General features: G+C 40.8%; 1 protein-coding gene across 1 annotated transcript; it reads left to right on the forward strand.

Annotated features, from left to right (window-relative positions):
- Positions 1–829: 829 nt before the first annotated feature.
- BDH2 (3-hydroxybutyrate dehydrogenase 2) lies at positions 830–25,073 on the forward strand. The gene is made up of 10 exons (XM_025921832.2): positions 830–940; positions 3,928–4,019; positions 4,929–5,007; positions 7,354–7,450; positions 9,938–10,046; positions 16,742–16,802; positions 18,015–18,128; positions 21,399–21,457; positions 22,041–22,133; positions 24,171–25,073. The coding sequence occupies exons 2-10, from the start codon at positions 3,945–3,947 to the stop codon at positions 24,222–24,224; spliced, it is 741 nt and encodes a 246-aa protein (XP_025777617.1). The 5' UTR covers positions 830–940; positions 3,928–3,944; the 3' UTR covers positions 24,225–25,073.
- The last annotated feature ends 748 nt before the right edge of the window (positions 25,074–25,821 follow it).

Here is a 25,821-nt window from a genome sequence, read left to right on the forward strand (position 1 = left end):
ATCCAAGAAGGAAGTCCTCCTCAGCTTGTGTTTCCTTGGCCAGCACTAGCAGCAAAAGAGGCTGGAATTTGAGAGTTTTGTTTTCCGACCTTTATAAAATAAAAGGCAGAGGAAAGTGAGGTGGGTGCATGTTGAGTAAACCAACTTAAATAGTACATGCAGAAAATAACTTACACAATCACCCTGCTCAATTACACACCTGATAAGTATGAATGACTAAGCCTAGCACACATGACCTCATCCTTTCTTTTCAATCTCTAATATCTGTTCTCTTCAGCCGAGCTTGATTTTTTTTTGCTCCTACCCAACATGTCCTTCCCTTTCAAGCCTCCACACCTCCTCCACACTGTGAAGCTTGAAGTGTTGCCTGGACCCTGCCTCCTCAGGGTAGTCAGGATGCCTGCACTCTGCCACTAAATATGTACTAGTGTTAGAGTAGACTGTGACGAAACAACCGTAACTATGCCTTAAAATGAGAGAATTTTTATTTCTCTCCCTCAAAACAATCTTGGTGAAGGGCCAGGAAGGAAGCCTCCACTATCTTAAATGATCTAGGGCCCTTCTATTTTATTGCCCTGCTCTCTTTCACGTGAAATTTCTTACTCATTAAAATGTAAATATCCTAGAAGAGCGCATAATAGACCCCAACAAACAACAAAGACCCGTTAAAGTGAAGCAAATGATTTCCACATCCTAAGTAAGCTGTAAGGGGGCTTTTCCAGTTTTCACCTTCTCCTTGGAGTTAACAGTTCTAGATGAGCTCCACTAGATGGCAGCACACACACGTGTATATAGTATACAAACGTGCGACTCCTTAAAACGGAACGAAACTACAAATCCCAACATGCATCTTTAAGCGCCTGACTTGTTCCTGCACAAAGGTCTCAAGTTTGTTGCTCGCACGGGGATCTGGAGGACGCCGTCCACTTGCTGCTCTAAAGTAAGATTTCCTAATATTTTTTAAATTTAATTTTAGCCTGGGAAAAGAAGAGGTTTAGATTTTTGCTTTGTTCTGCAAGTTACCTATTTCAACATTAATCTTAGCAGTTAGGTCAGGGTAAGGGTGTGTTTTTAACAAGTTTGAAACTCTGGTATATTAGTTTTTCAATGTGCTTTTCACGTTGGATTTTACCATTTAAGGCCACGTTTGCACTCATTTTCCCAAATAAACCCATTTATATTTAATAATGTAGTTTATTCTAACAGGTTGTAGCCCCAAAATCTGGTTCCAGAAAGCCAAGGCTAGCTAGGGGAGATATCGGAGTGAGCAAAGTGGCTACTCTGTGCTCCAGCAATTGTTCAGTAGTAAGTGCTTCTTTCTGCTGGTGTCAGAGATTCCTAGGGACACCTTTGGTGTGTGCCTTCAGTGTCATGTTCCTGAAGCCAGCAATTGACAGAGGTGTAAAATAATCGCTTTTTAATACACCACGCCCAGGATTCGGGGGGGGGGGGGGGGGGAGATGATTGGATTCTCTTACTTTCTATAGTATATATGGTTATATCTCTCAACTCTTTACATGTTTAAAGTGAAAACGTATCACTCGTGTAAGAATAAAGACAGAATAAATAGAGAAAATCCATGGCATCAGAGTAGGTCAGGCAGTGTAAAAGCTCAGTTTCTCTGGCGCATGACAAACGCAGATTTAATCCCAGAGAGTATCAGTGAGACTCTAAGCAGGTCCCTGGAGCGGGTTGTTCGTCTGGCCCTCGGAGAAGCAAAACTCCAAGACAGAGGTAAACGTGCAGGAGAGTTATAAGGGGAAATGCTGGTGTGAGAGAAAATGAGAGGAAACCGGCCGTCAGACCACGAAGGAGCCCCTCCTCCCTCCCCGGGGCAGGAAGGCAGTGCAGTGACTGGAGGGTCCGCAAGGCCCCGGAAAGAGCCCCGTGTCCCCCAGAAAAGAGTCAGCCTGGGGCGCCTGGGTGGCGCAGTCGGTTAAGTGTCCGACTTCACCCAGGTCACGATCTCGCGGTCCGTGAGTTCGAGCCCCGCGTCGGGCTCTGGGCTGATGGCTCAGAGCCTGGAGCCTGTTTCCGATTCTGTGTCTCCCTCTCTCTCTGCCCCTCCCCCGTTCATGCTCTGTCTCTCTCTGTCCCAAAAATAAACGTTGAAAAAAAAAATTAAAAAAAAAAAAAAAAAAGAGTCAGCCTTGGCCTTGGTGCGCACTCGCATTCAGGTCTCACAGCGTGCGGGTGGGCGTGCGGAGACTGCGAGAACCACGCGAACCACGAGGTCCTCTCCTGGACCTGCAATCCGCAGGCCTAATTCGCAGCCGCGAGGCAGGGGGCAGACCACATGATCTCTCCGAAGATAGGGCACTGGTGACCAGGCCTTGTGTCACGTCTCAAATGCTTCTCTGATCCAGCCCCCCCCCCCCCTTCCCATCCCTGCTATTTCACGCTCGGTCCTTCAGGCCCCCGCAGCACCCTCCCAAGGAAACCACCCACTCCCCAAGGTCTGCTCCAGTGATCTTTCCAAAATACATGTCTTCTTGTGTTGCACTCATTTCATCAGTCCTTCAGTGCCCATTATCCACAGGAGTAACTGGCCGCTCAGCATTCCGAGCTTAGATAAAGTGTGAAGGTTTGATTACAGCAAAATGCCAAGGTTGGCAGAAGACAGCAGAGATATATTCACAAAGATAGCACTAGATCATGTGAGCCCTTTAGGCAAGACTAGCTAGTTACCTGTATTTTTTTTAGGCGGGTAATTGAGCAGTGAGCGTGTAGGTTATCTGTACATGTACTATTTAAGTAAGTTCACTCGGTACCCACCCAATTACGCACCCCTTCCCCCAGCTTTTCTCTTAATAGAGGCCAGAAAACAGAACTCAAATTCCTAGCCTTTGCTGCTAGAGCTGGCGAGTGAAATGTAGGCTGAAATGTTTGGCAAGGGCTTCCTTGTTGACTAGAAAGTGAGGACTCTCTGAAAGGCTTTTTTGGCTTTTATTTCCCACCACCACGCCCACCTTTTTTTTTTTTTTTTTTTGCCTGAATGCTGATGAGATGCCTTGCGACAAAGTAGCCATTTTTTGACTTGGCGTGAGATCAGAGGCAGCCATGAAGTACAGCAGGTTGAGAAAAGACGCCCAGGTCCTTGAAGACAGCCTCAGTTGATCATCATCTGACTCTTAACCACCCCCAATCTCGTCATGAGCCATTCCTCTTATCCCAGAATCTACAATCCAAGCACCAGATATCTTATGCGTATCTTATTTTCCTGATGTCAGAATTTCTGTCTCCAGTTTGAAAATTACTGATGGTATCTGATAAAGTGTCACTACTTTAAGAGAGGATCAGCAGCATTGTGGAGTGGAATTTCACATAGCAAAGGAGTCGGAAAGATTGAGCTTAGTTCTGGTTCTGTCATTAACTGGCTCTGTGACCTCGAGCAAGTCAGATCAGTTTTCCCCTCTACAAAACGGGAGTGTTGGACATGATTTTATTTTTCCAGTTCTTTTGTTCAATGACTCTCTGAGGCCAACCACTAAATCTTTCCAAGGGAGAAGGAAAAGCCATGGACAATTGATAGTGCAAACCCCAACAAAAATTTATAGCAGAGAAATTGGGAAGCAGCCCCAAGTAGTAAGGACATATACAATGCCAAAAAAAGTGTGTATAGAGAGAGTGGTGGTAGTGAGGGGAAGGACTCCTCCCCTGCTGTATCAGTATCAGAGGCTGTCTTCTCTAAGTAGTGAAGAAACCAAATGGTAGGTTGAAGTCCCATGTCTGTCTGTTGCCGGTTATCACTTCAATGGGTTATGCTAAATGTTTTTGATTTACAAAGCTACGTATCTAGAGTTAGCATTCTTGGAGAATTCAGTTGATGGACTATCTGTACAGAAATGCTGCCTTTAAGTTCATTCTAGGTGTCACTGCACAGGACCACATGCTGCAGTGTAAGCCATTAAATACACATGTCTCTAGATTGAACCACAGGTTCCATGATGGGTCGACTTGATGGGAAGATCATCGTCCTGACCGCTGCTGCTCAGGGGATTGGGAGGGCAGCTGCCATAGTAAGTTATTATTTCTTGTTAGCTTACTAACTTTTGAGGTATTAAATTATGTGGACACAGCCCGTGGTTATTTAATTCTGCTCTCGTTTTTGGTTGTTTTTGGCTTTGATTTTGTTTTGTTTTACTTTTGTGCTTCTGTTGTCTGAGGTTACAAAAAGAAAACTCACTAGCCTTGACCCAGGGTAAGTGAAGGAATGAATACCTCACATGTTTATTATGCAACATCAGTGATAACCTTGGACTCTGAGAAACTTAATTCTCTGCCTCAGTTTCTCTGCACGATGATATATTTACTGCAGGGGACCTACAGGAATGTATTGCTTTCTGTAATTGTCAGTTCAGATGTAGGACTCCAGAGATACAAGACTATCAGGTTACTTTCACCTTCTAATTTATATCAACTTCTTGTGCATTATAACCCACACCTGAACTCATTAATGCACTTACAGTATAATAGGGTATGGTTTGACATTTATGAAAACAGTAATATAGTTTTAGGAGAAAAAGTGTGAAAATAACGCATTTTCTCTTATTATTTGGGATATAGTAAAAAATGGAAAATAATAAGAACTAGCTCAGAAATGAAATACAGGCTATCACATCACAGAATAGTATTTTGAGAGGTGTCAGTAACAGAGTCCTAGTTTTTAAAAACACTCTTTTATTTGATAATGCTTACAGGCATAAAGTCAGATGACAAGCACAATGTATGTCATGTTGTTCTAATTAATGGTAAAAATATTAACAATGGGAAGGGTGAAATGAGAGTAGAGAGCTTAAAATTCCACCTATTTTATAGGTAAAACAATGAAAATAAGATAAGGGAGGAAAGGCTAAATGACTTTCCACTCATGAGAATGGAATCAAATCGAATAAACAAAGGATTTATTTGTACATTGTGTCTACCAGGCTTTTGCAAGAGAAGGTGCCAAAGTCATAGCCACAGATATCAATGAGTCCAAACTTCAGGAACTGGAAAAGTACCCTGGTAAGCAACTCAGCACTTTGAACTTGGGATTCAGAATCTACAAGGTATTATAAAGCAATATTGTTCACATGTTGAAAGAAAAGTCCTTAGCTGCTCGGTTCTGCTGGCCTTTTTTAGAGCCTTTTTCTCTGCTATCACGTCTATATTCTGTGTGGGGCTCCTGGGCGGCTCAGTCAGTTAAGCATCTGACTCTCGATTTCAGCTCAGGTCATGATCTCATGATTTGTGAGACTGAGCCCTATGTTGGGCTCTATGCTGACAGCACAGAACCTGCTTGGGATTCCCTCTCCCTTTTTCTCTGCCCCTCTTCCTCTTGCATTCTCCCTCTCTCTACTTTTCTCTCTCTCAAAATAAATAAACATTTTTTAAAAATCTGTATTCTGTGAACCTACAGACAAAAATCTATACATTTAAATGTATAAACAAAATTTTAAGATGTATGCTTAAATTTTTTTTATTTAGCCAAAATGTTGAAGGATTCAGTACTCAATTACAAAATTACATGTGAAAATTTAATAGTTGTTAACTTTTTTTTTTTTTAATTTTTTTTTTTTTTCAACGTTTATTTATTTTTTTGGGACAGAGAGAGACAGAGCATGAACGGGGGAGGGGCAGAGAGAGAGGGAGACACAGAATCGGAAACAGGCTCCAGGCTCCGAGCCATCAGCCCAGAGCCTGACGCGGGGCTCGAACTCACGGACCGCGAGATCGTGACCTGGCTGAAGTCGGACGCTCAACCGACTGCGCCACCCAGGCGCCCCACTTTTTTTTTTTAAGTAAGCTTTCGTCAATGGTGAGCTTGAACTCACAACCCTAAGGTCAAGAGTCACATGCTCCACCGACTGAGCCAGCCAGGTGCCCCTGTTACGTTAACTTTTGATGATGACTTTCTACTTCTCTGCCTCCCTCTGGGGGAGACACTGTCCAATAGACACATGACATGAGCCATATGTGCAAGTGTAAATTTTCTTAGTGGCTACATTTAAAAAGTAAAAAGATACAGGTGAAATTAATTTTAATAATGTATTTTAATTAATTCAATGTATCCGAAATATTATAATTTTAACATATGCAATTGTAAAACATTACAATAGAAAATTTTACATTTTTTACACTAAATCTCTGAAATCCATGTGTATTTTACATTTACAGCACATTTCAGTTCAGACTAGCTGCATTTCCCATCCATGCTTAGTAGCCAGCCACATGTGGCTAGTGGCCACCATATTGGAGACAGCTCAGCCTTAAAATCACATGTCATGATCAGAAACTATAAGAGATTAACTTGTTCAAGTGCATATTGCCCCTTACTGTACCACACCGAACCTAACTCCGACGTCAAAGGGTTTTAATTGGCGTTACTCAGAAAGAAATCAGAACATAGAACTCATTTCAAAGTTAACTGTTTCAGCGAAATAGAATAGGTTGCATGATCAAACATAATTTAGTTCAATTGAATTAGTTAACTGAATTAAACTGAGTTATCATTTCAACAAATGTAAGAGAAGCTGCTGTCGTAGAAAAGCACAGAGGAAAGGAAAGTCCTTCTGAAACTCCATTCTAGTCCTCCCTTTATTTATAATCTTTCTTTTCTATATCCAAAAGGGAAGAATAGAATAATAAACCATATATTTTTTAAATCATAAAAATTATGACTGCTGCTTAATGAAAGCATTAGAACATATTTTTTTAGTAGCTAGTACAGTGTGTCTGCCTCAGACCCCATGCCAACTCTCTCATCGCTAGTGTTTTCATCCCTTCTTGTGGCCTGTCATTTCTTCTTGGAATTTGGTCCAGAAATAAGTGATGGTACCTGTGATCCGCAAAGTCATTTCTAGTCGATAATACAATTGACATAAAGGTAAAATGCACAAATAGAAACCATCTCTTATCCCACTGCCCCTGTCCTTCCCCCTCAGACAGAATTCAGCATCAGTGTAGCAGTGATTCAACCTCTGGGTTGAAAGACGGGACTAGAATGAGCCCACTTGCAGGTATTGCTGCTGGTTTGCTGAGAAGCATCTACTATAGAGGTCAAGGTGGAGCACCTGGCTGGCTCAGTCTGTAGAGCCTCCAACTCTTGATGTCAGGTCGTAAGTTCAAGTCCCATGCTGGCTGTGGAGCCTACTTAAAAAAAAAAAAAAAAAAAAAAAAAAAAGATGGGGAGGACTTCAAGATTTTTACTAATGAGATTCTTAAGATTGGTAAGACCCTACTAATGGCCGACAATCCTGTGAAGTCTAACTGGACAAATACTACAGTCTTCACACTTCAGAACAGCTAAATCTTCAAGGCTAAACATTTCTATGAGTAAAGATAAATTGTGTACTTTGTTTTGTTTTTCAGGTATTCAGATTCGGACCCTTGATGTCACAAAGAAGAAACAAATTGATCAGTTTGCCAATGAAGTTGAGAGACTTGATGTTCTCTTTAATGTTGCTGGGTAGCTCATACTTTTTCATTTCACTCTCCTTACAGAAAGTTTTATATGACTTTTATTTAAAAAGTTTTGGTAAGGGGCACTTGGGTGGCTCAGTCAGTTAAGCATCCAAGTCTTGATTTTGGCTCAGGTCATGATTTCACGGTTCGTGAGATCAAACCTTGCATCAGGCCCTGCACTGACATTGTGGAGCCTGCTTGAGATTCTCTGTCTCCCTCTCTCTCTGCCTTTCTCTGGCTCTTGCTCTGTCTCACTCTCTCAAAATGAATAAACTTTTAAAAAATTTTTGATAATGCATAATTGTTCATCATGAACCATAATATATTTCTTAGGAAATATAGTTAGGTTTTAGACAAATTTTATTCCAAGTAAGATTCAGCAAATAAGACAGCCATAGAAGTGAACATGGGCTTCAGGCTCTGCACTGATAGTGTGGAGCCCACTTGAGATGCCCTCTCTCTCTCTCTCCCACTTCTCTCTCCCACTTCTCTCTCAGTCGCTTCCCTGCTTGCATGCACATGCACTCTCTCTCACTCTGTCTCAAAATAAATAAATAAACTTAAGGAAAAAAAAAAGTGGACATGGACTTGAGTCCTAAGGAAAATGACGGTCTACTCAAGAGAACTGGTATTAATCCAAACCTGTTAATCTTAAGGCTGGTCATAGGCTTACAGCAATGGACTGGCTGTGGACGCTCCACTAAGACTTATAAAATAAAATGAAAAACCATTTTCCAGTAGGTGTCTTTATTTTTTTTTAATGTTTTTATTTATTTTTGAGACAGAGAGAGACAGAGCATGAGCAGGGGAGGGGCAGAGAGGAAGACACAGAATCTGAAGCAGGCTCCGGGCTCTGAGCTGTCAGCACAGAGCCTGATGTGGGGCTTGAACCACGAACTGTGAGATCATGACCTAAGCCGAAGTCGGACACTTAACCAACTGAGCCACCCAGGCACCCCTCCGGAAGGTGTCTTTAAAGCAAAGTATATTTACCAGAAACCAAGTACTCAGCTTATTGAAATGCAGGTGTTCCCAATTTTTTGGCATGGCATTCTAGCAACTCCTTTACACATCCCAAGCTCAGTGTTTCTTACTGGGACAATGAATTCCACCCAGCAAAAGAAGTTTCCTTGTTGCATCTCTGTATAGAGCACAAAGAGAATGGCTTAATTGAACTTACACAGATGATACCAAACGTGCTGAACCGTGTATGAATGAGGAGAGGCTGGAACTGGAGCAGCTCGTGCTGGGACTTTCCCTGCTCAGGCGAGACAGTAGAGATGACTACAGCCGAGGTTTACACAGGAACTAAGTGACATTCCACTTTTCTTATGTTCTGTTATATTTGTACTGCCGCATTGACGGAAAAATTCCAGAGCCTTCTAATACATTTTTGTTCTTCCTAATTATTATGTTTCTGCACCAAAAAAATGTGTGTGTGTGTATATATATATGTATGTGTGTATATATATGTATATATATACATATATGTGTATACACATATATATATACATATACGTATATAGTTTGTCATAGGTTACACTGTGTGGATATCAAACCAACAATTTATGACAATCTGCTACATAAATTGCTCATCCCTTATATGAGAATATACTCAGAGCCATGACAAAAAAATCAGTTAGCAGAACTGGTTTTTTAATATCTACGTATTAAATTCTCAGCAAGGTAAGGGATATAGAAATAGAGCGTGGGTTCCTGCTGTCATACGAAGGATGAGAAGGTTATTTAAGAGTGTGACTTGAGGGGCACCTGGGTGGCTTAGTCGGTTAAGCGTCCAACTTCAGCTCAGGTCAGGATCTCACAGCTCGTGAGTTTGAGCCCCGCATCGAGCTATGTGCTGACAGCTCAGAGCCTGGAGCCTCCTTCAGATTCTCTGTCTCCCTCTCTCTGTCCCTCCTCTGTTTGCACTCTCTCTCAAAAACAAATAAACACTAAAAAAAATTTTTTTATAAAGAAGAGTGTGACTGGAAAAGAAGTGAAAGTTGCTTTAAGAGTTTTGTTTTGTTCTGCTTTGTTTACTCAATATGTTAGAACTATATGATACCGATATCACTTTGCTACCCTGAGATGTTGAGACAATGGTTTTCCTTTGCAATTTGATTTCCTTTTGAAAATGTTAAATCTATGCCACCTGAGGGCACTGTTGCTTATGAAATAGGAGTCGGGGCACGTATCATGTTCTCATTTGTTTTTGATATTGTTTTTGCTATTTCCTGTGCACTTGCCATAGAGCTTCTTATGTTTGGTGGCCCCAAGCCTTTGCCTTTCTTTCAAAAGAAGGATGTTGTTTTCAAATAAATTTATTTAGCTTAAGCTGTTGGATACTTACTAACTTAATGTACTAAGTGTTTCTATGAATTGCTAAAATCTTCATAAGGTTTAAGTCAATAAATGACAATATAAAATGATAAGGAAGTACAATAGAAATCCTAAATGATCATTTTTCCCCACTGATTAATCCCTCTTACAGTTTTGTCCATCATGGAACCATCCTGGACTGTGAGGAGAAGGACTGGGACTTCTCAATGAATCTCAATGTCCGCAGCATGTACCTGATGATCAAGGCATTTCTTCCTAAAGTAAGGACCACCATCACTATGATAAGTAGGTCTCCACACTGGGCATCCAGAAAGGGCCCTTACCTTTCTGTTCTGAAGAGTGACAGTAGCTACCACAATGACTAACCCATACTGAACATTTATATCAAGACACTTAATACAAACTCACTTAACCTTCCAGTTAAGAAATATTCAAGAAGTATTAAGAACTTTCTTTATGCAAGTCTCCATTCTGGGTGCAGAAGACTCATCAGAAAAACAAGTCCCTTCTATGAGAGAGATCTCATTTTGGGGGAGTGAGACAGGATAACATAATTAAATAAACATATAACTCCGGGAGTGGTTAGAAGTACTATGAAGAAGGAGCACCTGGGTGGCTTAGTAGGTTGAGTGTCTAAATCTTGATTTCAGCTCAGGTCATGATCTCATGGTTCATGAGTTTGAGCCCCACTTCGGGCTCTGCACTGACAGCGGGGGCCTGCTGGGAATTCTCTGTCTCCCTCTCTCTCTGCCCCTCCCCTGCTCATGCTTGCTCACTCTCTCTCAAAAATAAATACACTTAAAAAAAAAAGTGCTAGGAAGAAAAGGAAGCTAGGATATCAGTAAAGCCCAGGGTGCCTCGCTGATAAGCTGAAATTTTCATGGAGGTCCAAGTGAAATGAGGGAGCTAACCATTGAGGTATATGAGGAAGAGGGTCCCAGAGAGAGGGATAGCAAGGAGGTACATGGGACCAGAAGAATGGGATAAGGTAGGTACTACTTTATCACATCCACTGTACAGAGGATAAAACTGGGAGGTGAGGTAACTTGCCCAAGGTCACATAACTAGCAAGTGGTTAGAGCCGGGATTTGAACCCTGGAGGTTAGGCCCCTTCTTGAATTTAATTGTCTAGGCACATGCTGTCAGATGGATGTACCTCACTGCTTTTCTGTTCCTTGAGTATTCTTCTTGCACTCGTGTTTTTAACTGAGCCACAGAGGTACCAGAGAGGTGAGAGACAGTGTGTGCTAAAGAGAGAGAGCATTCTTCCTGAATCTGCTACCCTGGAATTCCACAGCTTTTCCACAACTCATTAATAATTTTCATTTTGTTTTACAAACAAGCATTACATGCCTTTTGATGAAAAGCACACGCTAGGCATTCTCGGAGAGGGGAGTGTAAATATGAAAAAGATTGAGTTCAAATGAACTTGTAAGCCGATAATGAGCACAGGCTCAGACAATGAAGGGATTGACTGCGTACAGAACCGGCTCAGTCCAAGGCTGCAAACTGAACCCTAGTGAAATGCAGAGGAGCCGTTCTTCTCTTCCATCCCGGCTGGATTAGATGGCAGACGTACTGAATGCTGCCAACCTAGTGCAGGAGAAGAGCTTTTTAAAGGCAAGGCAGGGCTGATGCTTTGCTCTGAACATTCAACATAATGTCAAAAAGGATCCCAGGTCACTTAGGTGGCTCAGTAGGTTAAGCACCCGATTTCAGCTCCGATCATGATTTCACCGTTCGTGGGTTCAAGCCCCATGTCAGGCTCTGTGCTGACAGCTCAGGGCCTGGAGCCTGCTTTGGATTCTGTGTCTCCCTCTTTCTCTACCTGTCTCTCTCTCTCTCTCTCTCAAAAATAAGTAATAAACATTAAAAAAAGAAAAAAAGAAGGATCCAGGTGAATGTTGAAAGGAAAACTAGAAAAACTGACTTCATAACAAAGGAATTTGTTTCAATCTACTTGTTTAGTGCTTAGAAAGGATCTCTTAGTGGTTCCATGGGATATGGGACTAGCAAATTGTTTTTTTAAATGTTTATTTATTTTTGAGAGAGAGAGGGGTGGAGAGGGGCAGAAAGAGGGAGACAGGGGATCTGAAGCTGTCTCTCTGCTGATAGCAGAGAGCCTGACATGGAGCTCCAACCCACGAACTATGAGATCACCACACAAGCCGAAGTCAGATGTTTAACTGACTGAGCCACACAGGTGCCCCTACCAAATTTATTTTTAATGTAAATTTCATTTTTTTGTTTATTCGGAGTTCATGAGAATCTGTTATTTGGAACCCTGATTATTTTTTTGAAGCCTGATCCTTAACTTATGATTGGGAGAGAAGCCAAGGTTGTGGCAAAAGGAGAAAACTTAGATCAGAGTGGGTAAGACTATCACATGTGCAAAAACAGCCTACTTCATGTCTGCAATGCTTGACAAATATGAGTGAAGGGAGCAGGCATGGGGTATGGTCCAGCGGCACTGAAATTCAAACTTGTCAGTAAATGTTAACTTTTGAAATATCAAACACTAACTTGCAAATTAGTGAGTTTTCCTATAATTTAAAGCATCTTAACAATAATCCATATGAACCACTAATACTCATTTGTAAAAAATCCCAAGAGATATTATTGACTGGGATGGGCAGTGAGAAGTCAGTGCCACTTATTAAAGTGATAATAACCAACCTGACCCTGGATTTCAAACTCTGGCATCACAGCCTGAACTCTGCCCCTACTTCACCATGTGCCGTGGGAAATGGCACTTGTACTCTGTTCTACTTAAAATGAGGATGAGATGGGGTACCTGGGTGACTCAGTTAGGTGTTCAACACTTGGTTTCATCTCCGGTCATGATCTGATGGTTTACAAGATTGAGCCTCACATCAGGCTCCACGCTGACATCGCGGAGCCTGCTTGGGATGCTCTCTCTCCCTCTCTCCGCCCCTCCCCTGCTTGCTCACTCTCTTTCTCTGAAAATAAATAGGCTAACTTTAAAAAAATAAAATGAGTGGGGCGCCTGGGTGGCTCAGTCGGTTGAGCGTCCGACTTCAGCCCAGGTCATGATCTCACAGTTCGTGGGTTCGAGCCCCACATCAGGCTCTGTGCTGACCTCTTGCTCAGAGCCTGGAGCCTGCTTCACATTCTGTGTCTCCCTCTCTCTCTGCCCCTCCCCCGCTCATGCTTTGTCTCACTCTGTTTCTCAAAAATAAATAAATGTAAAAAAATAAAATGAGGATGAGAGAACACAATCCCTTCCAGCCCTAATTGGGATCTTCTGGGTTCATTAACAATGATGCACATACAACAGGTTAGAACTTTCCAGGGGAAGTCAGGATCTGGAGTCTAGGCAGATCTGAAAAGTCAGGTGGTCAAGACACAGGAACACTTGTAGGAAATTTTTGATCATGGATACACACACAGAAAACCGTTCCAAAACTGGAATGTGAGTCAAAAGGCAAAGAACAAGCTGAAAATACTGTAAGAAGAAGTCAGTGCAAAATCCAAAGTCAGGGAAGTCTTGGATATGTGGAGGTTTTTCCCCTTTGCTGTATCTTAGAAGATTCTCTAGTACATAGAGATGCTGTAGCAAGTATTTGTTGAATGAATAAATGAATCTAGGTTGTCAGTCCAGGTAGAGGTGAGACATGGAATCATCAAAGAGCCAAGAACCCAAGGTCTGCCAGGTTTAAGAGCTGAGTTCAGTGGAGATAGAAAAGCTAGGTAGGTAGGACTGACTAGATCAACAGCTGGAGGAAATTTTCAGAGCTCTTAGCCCCTGCCTGAGCTTCTGGGAGGTCAGTCCCATCTAGAATTACTACATACCAGGCACTTCACTTTATACTTGCCAAGTGATATTTGCCAGAGCAGGACGTTGCATAGGGAGCCAGGAAGAGCATCCACACCGTACCAGCAGGTACTGAGCTGGTGTTGAGAAAACAGCATGGAAGGTTGCTGAGCATGGACTGAGGGCTCTAGATCCAGCAGACAGACCTGGCTGAATGGATAGCACAAGTGTTAAGGGACAGCACTAGCACCTCCTAGGTGAGACTGTATTCCAAAGTTTTGCCTGAGGAATTATAGCATTTCCGGTGATTAGAGACTGAACTTACTTAGTAGCTCATCGTTATGTATTCTACTGTAATATATGTATTCTATAGGTATTAAAATGGATTATATATGACAATGATAGCTCAATGAAACTGGAACAAAACTAAAAATAAGTAAAAACAGATTATTTGCTAAATTGGATAAGAAAGAATAATGTTAAGGCTTCGTTTCCAACACCATTATACTTTACTAATTTTCCTGGTCGTTTTTGTGAAGACCCCATCTCATTATGATCCTCTTTATCACATAGACAAACAAGTGGGGTTAAATATTTTCACCCCTACTGTGTCCTTGCCTTGATCGGGTCACTTCAGCCTCCCCTGTACCCTTTAATCCATCCAACACAATGCCTTAGGTTGTTGTAGATTCTCTGCTCTTGAGAACAAACAGTAACTAAGTATCAAAACAGAAAGTCAGGAGAATACCATGGGGAGATCTGCCATCTCACAGCCACATCCCTGGACCATCCAGTCACTCACCCCCATCCCTATGCCTCTCTGACTGAAAGCTGCTGGAGAAGCTCACCCCAGCAGGAGTGACTTCTCTCCCTACCCTGACTATTGAGACTCTTTTCTTCTTAGAAACTCATTCTTTGCTTGACTTTCATGGCACAGGATATCCTGCTTTTCCTTCCTCTGTTCTCTGGAGGTGGTCTTCCACTTCCTCTCAGCAGTTGTTTTAACTCTTCACCACTCTCTGTGTCCACCATTCCCCCCACTCAACCTTGTTCTTTACAGCCATCCTCCGAGCTTCTGATGTCAATGAGAAGGTAGTGCCCATCGAGTAGGAATTCTCTCCATGTCTCACTTCTTCATGGGTACCCACACTCTTGCACATACCTACGTGCCCTGAAAGCACACGTACTTATTATACTAAGTACAAATGTATATGAAAACATTTTTAATTCATAGCAGTTTTTCATTTATATATTCCTTTACGTCAGGGGCAGGGCCCAGCAATCTGCACTTTAAATTAGCCCCTCAAGAGATTTTGATTCATCACAGTGTTTGACCACCTACTGTGTACCCTGTCTAGGAGAACAAAACAACCCCAAACCCTCCTCTTCAGACCTTCACACTTGGAATGGGGGAATTCTGAGGGAGGTGTTCTTAGGAAGCACTGCCCTCGATGAGGGAGGCAGGCCTCACTTCATGTAACTGTTTACCACGTCCTGCCCTTACCACCTCAACCTCCCCCTGCATAACTCACAGACATTGCTGCATCTCAGCTTTTCTCAGTCCTTTCTGAAATCACTGTATCACCTTCCAGTGGTCTCCTCTATGTCGTGCCACTATAATCTTAGAATTCCCCAAATCTAAACATGCCACTTCTCTGCATTAAGCCCCTCATTGTCACCACCACATTGCCTCCTGCGTAAAGCCCAAATTCCTAGATTTAGCCCCTGTTGGCCTCTGCAGCCTCATTCCTCCCACTCCGGGCATTCCAGCCAGACCCATCCCTTCCTCCCAGCTCTGTGCTAGAGCCTTTATACATGTGGCCCTCACTCCTTAAAACACCTTTCTCTTTTATTTTTCTGAATTACACTCCAGTTTTCAAAAATCAGCCCACCTCCAATGCAAGCTGGTGCAGCCACTCTGGAAAACAGTATGGAAGTTCCTCAAAAAACTAAAAATAGAACTACCCTAAGACCCAGCAATTGCACTACTAGGCATTTATTCACTGGATACAGGCGTGCTGTTTCAAAGGGACACATGCACCCCCATGTTTATAGCCGCACTATCAACAATAGCCAAAGTATGGAAAGAGCCCAAACGTCCATCGATGGATGAATGGATAAAGCAAATGTGGCATATATATACAATGCAGTATTACTCGGCCATCAAAAAGAATGAAATCTTGCCATTTGCAACTACGTGGATGGAACTGGAGGGCATTATGCTAAGTGAAATTAGTCAGAGAAAGACAAAAATCATATGACTTCACTCATATGAGGACTTTAAGAGACAAAACAGATGAACATAAGGGAAGGGAAACAAAAATAATATAAAAATGGGGAGGGGGGACAAAACAGAAGAGACTCATAAGTATGGTGAACAAACTGAGGGTTGCTGGAGGGGTTATGGGAGGGGGGATGGGCTAAATGGGGAAGGGGCATTAAGGAAGACACTTGTTGGGATGAACACTGGGTGTTACAGGGGATGAATCACTGGAATCTACTTCTGAAATCATGGTTGCACTACATGCTAGCTAATTTGGATGTAAATTTTTAAAAATTAAAAATAAAATTAAAAAAATAAATGCTTTTTCCTCCCCGGCAGGGGGGTTGGGGGGGGTAGTATCAGCCCACCTCTTTCTTCCTCAGGAGCCCTCCTCTGAGTGTCCTGAAGCCTAGTTTGGTCCCTTCCCACCACCGACCCCTCTCTGTGGAGGTCTCCGCTGTTGTTGGATGCTGGTTATGTCAGCCCCCCCAGTCCCCTGGCAGCTCTCCATAGGCAGAGAGTGTGTCATTTATCTTCGTGTCTCCTGGACCTAGCACAGTAGGTGTTCAACAAATATATGTTGAATAAAGTAAGAATTTTCCAACATCGGGAGTACAAAGTAATAATTAATGTTCATTAACCTTCCATTCAGCTCAGAGTTTCTCCTTGGTCTTGCTGATGCTCCTGTGCCAAAGGAAGGCAGTAATCCCCCTGGGAAATGTTCCTGCCAGTGAGTGCGTCAGCATGCCATCAACTCCCAGCAGTGACTGGGTGAGGCTGTTAAGACGCTTAACCGTGCTTAATGTTAATAGCTAAGAAGATGGTTCTGCAAACCATAAGTAAATGCAAATCTTTTAAAGAGCTATTATTTTTATCTTGCAGAGTGGCATTTTTTAAATTTGTTTTTGTTTTGGCAGATGCTTGCACAGAAATCTGGCAACATTATCAACATGTCCTCTGTGGCTTCTAGCCTCAAAGGTAAGATCCGTCTTCCTCTGGGAATCACGATGCACATACTCCAAAAACTTTATGACCTATATGGGTTTCCGGAACAAACATAGCAGGGATTATAAAACCCACACGTAATTTCAACACCACTTTTTAAAAAAAATTGTTATTAAGCTCCCTTCTATCAGCCCTTTCTGCCTTAGATGTAAACCAATTGTAACAAATAAGTTTGGTTTCATTTGCCCTTCCTCTAATCCCTTCCAGTGGATATGGAAATGGAAATCAAGTTGGAAGAAGGAAACATTTACCCATTTAATTAACCAAAAAAGATGTATTGAACACTGTGTGTCCCTGCCCAAGAGAATTCACACTGCAAAAGGAAGAGAGGCAGATGTAGGTCTTCTATAGCATGATAATATTACAACACAGGTTTGTGCAAAGTACTGGCACGATATGGGGGAGGGTAACAATTTGGGAAGTGCTTCACAAAGACGGTGGATCTGGGCCCTAAACAAGAGGTCAAGTTGAAGAGCCAGGATCACAGTGCCATTTGGAATAATGTCAAATGTCACAGTCTGGCAGATGGGTTTGTGAGTTTAAAATGAAATCACTACTGCTGAGATAACATTCTTTCTCTTTGCAAGAACACACAGTGAGCCTGCACGAAGAGGGGAAGGTAGAGAAATGCCTCGGCCCCTTGACTTTTTGGTTTGGTTTTTGTTTTGTTGTTCTTTACCCTGATTGTCCTTTGGTGTCTTTTGGAATCTGCCCAAGTGTTCGACCAACTGACGATGAAAACCTAAGACCATTGCCGTTACCTAAATGCAGCATCTCAACACCTAGGTCTCAACTGAGTTGGGCCAGTAATGATCTTATTTTCCCCACACTCAGAAACTAGCCCCAGGAAGGGAGAAAACCTGATACCAAATTTTATTATTTCTTAAGTGTATTTATTTATTTTGAGAGAGAGAGAGAGGGTGAGGGGCAGAGAGAGGGAGAGAAAGAATCCCAAGCAGGCTCTGTGCTGTCAGTGCAGAGCCCAATGCAGGGCTCAAACTCACGAACCTAAATCGAGAGTCAGACACAACCGACTGAGCCAGCCAGGTGCCCCCTGAATCAAACTTTAAAAAGGATGGCATGGGAGGAAGTATGACAGTAGGTACCGAGGACAGTTATTTGTGTTCCCTTTCTAAAGGAGATTTTTTTGTTCCTTCAATGGTTAAACCTTCTTTTCATCCTCAGGAGTTGTGAACAGATGCGTGTACAGTACCACGAAGGCGGCCGTGATTGGCCTCACAAAGTCTGTGGCTGCAGATTTCATCCAGCAGGGCATCAGGTGCAACTGTGTTTGTCCAGGTGAGGTAGGCACAAAAGGGCTGTGCACTTGTCCTTTCTGAACCCTGGTTCGCACTGTGAACATATGCATAGAAGTTTGTTTACCACATGCTATATTGTGTCCTGTCATTAGGAAAAGCTCAAATGAAAAAGGGTCTAGGCTAAGATAACAGTCCAATGGTATGTTGGCAATGAGATTCTCAGTCATTAGGAATGAACCACAGATGCAAAGGGTTTAAATGGTATTCACACGTGTGTGGAACAACTCCAAATCTCGTGGCCAAGATAACTGACCAGAGCTTGGTGTTTTGGAGGTAGACCAGAGATGACCTTGTCAGGCGAAAGATGAAAAGTAGACCGTGTTCACTGGACCGCAGGAAGAAGGTAAGAGGAGCCTCCCAAAACACAGGGAGCTACTGAGGCTTGTAAATCACCTGGGCTGACCCACAACCAAAAAGGAGAGATTAACACCTTCCTTTATGCTATAAAAAGGGGATCAGCAAACTATGACCTGCAGGTGGAATCTGGCCCGTCACCTGTTTAGTAAACACAGTCTTATTGTAACACACCCACACCTAGTTTGCCACATGTATGGCTACAGGCAGAGTTGAGTAGTTGTGCCAGACCAAATGGTTCTCAAAACTAAGAATATTTCCTATCTGGCTTTTTACCAGAATGCATGCTGACCTCTCATATAAAGGAAAGAAGAAAAGAAGAACTTATTATTAGTAGAAAAGACATTCAGTCTGTCCGAACAAAAGCATTCTATAACTTATTTTGTAGGAATAACTTCCCATTTTCTTAATGACTATGGGTATGTCTATTAAACAGATATGCCCTTTCACCTGGTTCCACTGACCCAAAATGAATACAGGTTGCCTAAGAAGAATTATTAACTTCTTCTCTAAAAAGGAATTAAATATCACATATCCAGAATCAAGCTTGCTCTCAGTGGTTCACAACTGGTACTGGGGGGTTGGGGAGAAGCAGCATTTCACAGTTACTTATGGAACTTTTCAAAACCTGAAGTGCATGCCAGAACTTGGGGAAAGAGTTGATGGGGAAAATTGTGTGTAGTTTGGAAAGTTCCACATGAGATTTTTATATAATCCACCATGGTCTCCCCTCAGGTTAAAAAACACTAACTCATTAGTTTAAAAGAGGAATGTGAAATACCTTTCAAGCTACAGAATTTCCATGACAGAGGTATTCTGTTTAAGTTTTCTTGGATTAGAAATGTAAACATAGGTAACACCAAGAAAGAAGAGGATACAGAAGAGACAGTTTCACTGGGTTTTAACATACACGCTGGTGATACTTGACTCTAGCTATTTCTGATGCCATTTACCCAGTGGAAAAAATGGAAAAATGATTTGGAAAATGTGGTTGTTTTAGCAGCTGGACTTTTCAGAAGTTTGGAAAATATATTATCAACCTGTGTGGGACAAGGAACGAGCTGTGACTCATGAGCCAGTCACGGCAGAAAACCTGACAAGGAGTGAGTGTGTCTGGGGTAGTGCTGCTGGTGGTATAGTCACACTCTTCAACACCAGCCTTTGTAGACTATGACATGCTATGTGGTCCGTGCCCTGGACACAGTAGAGTTGGGACAATGGAATTAAGTACAAGGCATAGGCTTGCTCTATAGTTTCATTTAATAACCATTACTACCAGCCATATGAAAGACATGATGCTCCCTCGCCTGAGTGGTAGGAAGCTGTCAAAGTTGTATTTTAAAACTGGATTTTGAGGACATTGTTCAACGAAAGCTTACGACGTCTTGAGCATACTGTTGGTAGGACTGGGGACTGTAAGGAGGCTATGGACGAGGGAAGTGAGGAAAATATTACCAGAAGATGGGTACAAGGGAATCTTTGTTACACGGTTTCAGAAAGTTTATCAACATTATTGCCTGCAGTAATGTGGAAGGTAGAAAATGTTCCTAATGAACCAGGTGACCATTTCTAGTAAAGACAGTTTCTACCCTGAGTGTCAAAAGTGCTGCCCACTTATGATGAAATGTGAGAGGAAACAGGTAAGCTAAAGAAAGGGTGTAAACACAAAGGAGCCAGAACTTTCTGAATTTGAAGATTTCCACCCTCTCCAGAGAAATGACAAATGATGCTAAAATTAAGAAATGGTTGGGGCTCCTGGCTGGCTCAGTCGATAGAGCATGCAACTCTTGGTCTTGAGACTGTGAGTTCAAGCTCCAAGGTAGGTACAGAGATTACTTAAAAAAATAATTTTTTTTAAAAGAAAATAAATGATTTCCTAGTAAACATCATCCCTATGGCACTCTCAGGAGCAGAGGATATGACTTTAAAATCATTTTTTATGACCTTAGAAATACCATGTGGTTGCCCAGAGTACTGTCAGCACCCCCCACCCCCCGCCAAAAGGCCCTCTAAACAGAATTTACAGATTACAAAAATTGACAGAAACTCTGGGAAAGTTGCTCTGTAGGAGCTTGAACCAAGCGGGGTTTTCAAATGTTTAGTGTCATTCTTACTTTAAGTGAGATAATTCAAATTATATTTTTTATGAGAAACATGAAACAGTGGTTAAAAATAGGAATTTGAAACCAATGAAAATAGGCAAGATAATGAAGAAAATGTCGAGCCATCTAATTACTGAGGACCGTGACAGGCATGACCCTGTCTGAGGATCCCCAGAGTGAACCTGACAGCAAAGAATGGTTTGGGGATCATTAAGGGAACCTAGGTTCTTTCACTGATGAAGTATTTATATGGCTGTATTTACAACTCAGGGTTGTTGTGAGGAGTAACTGAGATAATACATGTAAAAGTGCTGAAAATCCATAAAGTGTCATGCAGTGTAATGTGACTAAAATATATCTTGGGGATGCTTGTGTGACTCACCCAGAGTCCTTGCCTAATGTCACAAAGAATTATGGTCTCTGTGTGTGTGTTTTTAATGTTTATTCATTTATTTTGAGAGACGGAGGGAGGGAGGGAGGGGCAGAGAGAGAGAGGAGAGAGAATCCCAAGCAAGCTCAGTGTTACCAGCACAGAGCCCCATGCAGGCCTCGATCTCACAACCATGAGATCATGACCTAAGCTGAAATCAAAAGCCAGATGCTTAACCGACTGAGCCACCCAAGCACCCCTATGGTCTGTGTTTTTAGAAATCCTAAACACGGAGGTGAAATTATCATTGTAAGTCATGGGGAAGGATTTCATTGATGTATCATGTGGAAAGGAAGTTTAAAGTTTGTCAACTTCTTTTTCAATTTGAGTAATTAACCAAGCTGAATGTCCCCCTTTGATTTAGGAACAGTTGATACCCCATCTCTACAAGAAAGAATACAAGCCAGACCAAATCCTGAAGAGGTATATCTACTATTTTAAATGCGATTAAATCTTCTGGTTGAAAAATGTCCTCTTCCTTACCTAGAGTAGACAAATTCAGAGACAGACAGAAGGGTGGCTGCCAAGAGCTGGGGGAGGAGAGAACAGGGAGCTATTGGTTAATGGGTACAGAGTTTCAGTTTTGCAAGACAAAGAGAGTTCTAGAGATTTGTTGCACAATAACGTAAATGTACTTAACACTACTGAACTATACACTTAAAAATGGTTAAGATGGTAAATAACGTGTATTTTACAATTTCAAAAAAAATTTTTTTAAAGCTCTCCTCTTTAATATGTATTTTGATCTGACACAGTATCTACAGGTTTTATTATAGTCACAGTGTCTATAGGTTTCACTAGTTTGAGTAGCTTGGAAGTCATTCTAGTCCTCCCTGGTCCACAATTAATGATATTCTCATGTATCATGTATCATACATGATTAATCAAGGCAGCAAGCCAATGGTAACTCTATAGATTCCTCTTGCCTTGGACTTCCTGAAGGAGTTGCAGGTGAATTCAGACTTCACCTCCTATCACTGATATCTGGTATGGTTTCTGATCTCAGGCACTGAGCTCTTTCCTGAAAAGACAGAAGACTGGAAGATTTGCAACCGCAGAAGAAGTAGCCCTCCTCTGTGTGTATTTGGCTTCTGATGAAGTAAGCACTGTTCTTCCCAGGGAGTTCATTATTCCTCATTTGGCCACGATTTGCTTATCAAAATAATGTCATTTTAGAGAGTTGCAACATATATAAGAGGTTGCATTTACAAGATAGGGATCAATTCTAATTTAATTTGCTCAAAGAAAGGCCACTTTGATCTGAGCCACCAACTCTTCCTTATTCAACTCTATGTGTCACTAAATCTTGTAGCAAATGACATAGAAGATTGAAAAAATAAATTGCTCAATTTTATGAGAGACAGTTGCTTTGAAAAATTATAATTGGGGAAAGTTGAATTAAATGTAAGTCAAGCAAATGAACCTCCAAAATTATGAGAGCTTCAGGTGAAAGGGGGAGAGAGTTAACCAGATTTAGTTGTGTCTAGAGTACACAGAATTGGCATTTGGTGTTTTTAGTTTTACTGGTGACTTAATTAGGACAATCCCACTGGCTGGTTTTTTCCTGTGAATTCTTGTTTATCATATATGGAAATCCCAATTCTATCTCATTCTGTTTTGCACCTATTTAGTAATCAATTTCTTCCTTAATGGCTATTGCATATTCTTAAATGGCATACAACTAGGAAAGCAGAAACTATAAGGTAAAGAGTACAAAAACACCCCCCTCTGTTGGATGTATTTGAATATTACATGAAGAGGGAACTGCAGCATTTGAGATGAGAGGAAAACCGGGGGGGGGGGGGGGGGGGGGGGGGGGGGGGGGGGGGGGAGTAGGCAGGAGTGAGGAGGTGTGTTACTGATCTGTTAGCTCTTCTTTACAGTAACTTGCACACCAGCTAGTTGGTGAATGTAACAAATAGTGGTTGAAATGTTAGTGACCGAAGTTACCACTTCTCAGGACTGTTAACAGCAGTTTTTAGTAGCTGGGAAATTGCTAAACAAATTACTAATGGAACAAGTTCATTGGCTTTTGTTGTTTCTCTGAATCTGTATCTGCAGAAGAGTTCATTTGAATTGGGGGGTACTGCTGATAAGCTAAATTGTCCTTGTTTAGCCAGAGCTGAAGTTTACCAAATATTTGGAAATGTTCTGGCTTGAAATGTGCAATAAAAAGAACTTTGGACTTTTAGAGGAGCCCCAAGGCGTCCATATGTATAACAAAGTTTGCTTTTTAAAAAACCTTTGGGGAGTTGATGATAGTTTACCTACAGTATGTGATTAGTTTTCATAGATTGAACTTTAAAAATGTCTGTACTCATACTGTGATGTCTTTCCTTCCTGCCTCTTCCATTGTGTCAGGCCTCAGATAAATTTAAAAATAAGAACACGAATTTAACATCTATGTTTAAGTTAAAAGATTTTTAAACCTCTACCACAAGGCTTACTTCAGATTTATTTCTTTGGAAAGTGCAAAATTCTGTGAAAAAAAAAATAGTAATTTTTTTTAATTCCCTTAGTTTGGTACAGATTTGGATATCTGAAACTAGTATAGAATATTTTTTCATAGTTTAATAGATACAATTATTATTCATATAAATTTTTTAAACACATTTACTGTGCCTCAGCTTCTGACAACACCTATGTATTTTTGTCAACTAAAAATACAAAATCTTCTACAAAAAATTCTGTTTGGTAATTAACACAACCACTTTATGACTAACACACTTGACGACATTCAAAAGTTTATTAATGTCATAAAACTCAGCTGCTTTAGAATAGTTCTGAATTTCAAAATGAAAATGTACTGTTTTAGCCTATACTTTATCCTAATTTAGGGAATGGCTGCATATCACTGAGCTTAATTTTCTGATTCTGAGACCGAACATCTGCTTAGAATGTGACATGTGCTAAAACACTAGCCAGAGGCCAGGTAACTCTAAATCACAAGAACATGCAGCAGTTTCAGATCATCCAAAATTTAATTCAGATTTTTCCTAAAATCTATTTGTTACGTGAGATTTCCTGTTACCCCGAGAGTACATTGTTTAGGTTTCTGAGTCATGGAAAAATTGAAGAAACACAACCTGTGTTAAACCTGGTTAATTGTTCTGTCTCCTTGTGTTTGTCATTGCAGTCTGCCTACGTAACAGGTAATCCTGTCATCATTGATGGAGGCTGGAGCTTGTGATTTTAAAATCTCCTTGCTGGGAAGGCAGGCTCTTCCTGTCCACAGTGAACCTGGTTACAAAGAAAACTCACCCATCATGTCTCTCCTATTAACAGCCTATTAATGAAAACAAGCCCTTTTTATGATGTCTTTGCTCACAAGAGTCAGATTCTTTAAATATATTAATCTCTTTCTAACCTCTTCTGAAATCATTATAGGTAGACGACATAAAAGATAATGAACTCACTGCAAATGAAGAGGTTTAACATCAACCACAATTTGTAAACATATAAAATTAAAATGTGAATATGAAAAATGGAAGGTTTTTAAGAAAAAAGTATTTGTATTTTACTTCTATTTCCCAATATTCAAATATTTCATATAATTCTGCTTGGTCTGTACATGGACTCTAATTTTAAAATTTTACACCATCATAAATGAACACAAGATAGGAAAGAATTTAGCTTCAGTGACTTACATTAAAAAAGAGTTTAGATTCAGAACTATATTGTTAATCTGTTATATAAAAGAAAAATAATCATCAAGTATTTATATTTAACAGATGTTACCACTCATAATTGAGTACTATTTTCTTAGTGTAACTAAAAAATCTTTATTAAAATAAATAATGACATTGGCATGGGCCTAAGAAACTTACAGTGAACCAGCAGTATTTTCAGTTTGAATATAGATTAAGTGTAGATTTTTTTCACCAAATGCCAGGTTGACAGTAAGAGGACATGAAATTTAGAAACAGTCTCTGGATACATAAATATAAATGAATCATATAACAGGAAACTAAATTAAAGAAAATAATTTTCAAGGGATGGGTGAAATAGAGAATTAGGAAACACAAACTTCCAGTTATAAGTAAGTCACAGAGATGAAAAGTACAGCATAGGGAATACAGTCATTAATATTATAATAATGTTGTATAGGGACTATACTTAATCATGATGGGCACTGAATAATGTATAGAATTATTGACCTAATTATGTTTTACACCTGGAGTTAATACAACATTGTATGTTAATCATAATTCAATAAGAAATGGTTAAAAAAATTTTTTTCAAGAAAAAGTTTAAGCAAATTCATGGATGATAATTGTATAAGAGGTTATTAGGAAGTTTTTTCTTTTTATTTTAGTTTTAGGGTTTTATGTTTGTTTTTTACTTGTTGCTACTTCAAAAGACCAAATGGTATGATGCAAATATAGATAATAAAGGAGCAGTTATTCTTAGTCTTTCCTCTTAGAAACTTAATTAACAACTAATATTAACAAGGAAAATTTTGAAATGGACATTGAGAGGATAACATTTTATGTGTGAGGAAGAGTATTATGTGATTGATGAAAAAAAGTTAAAATTGACCAGCATTCCCAAAGAGTCCATTGATACAGGATTTGTTTTGGGGTTCTGGACCAGGTTTCCACAACTGCATCACAGAACACTTGGTTTGTGACTAGACCAAGTCACCGGATATATGTTAGATTTTAGTATTCTGGTTTGTGAAATAAGGGAGCTGGGCCAAATGACTTGGGTTTTTGTTTTGTGTTTTGTTTTTGGTGTATCATATTCAAAATGCTGTAACTTCTTATCAAGTGGAGTAGTGGAACAAC

Source organism: Puma concolor, chromosome B1 (genome assembly GCF_028749965.1).
Source record: "Puma concolor isolate L17-30 chromosome B1, mPumCon1.1.hap2, whole genome shotgun sequence".
Classification (NCBI taxonomy): Eukaryota; Metazoa; Chordata; class Mammalia; order Carnivora; family Felidae; genus Puma; species Puma concolor.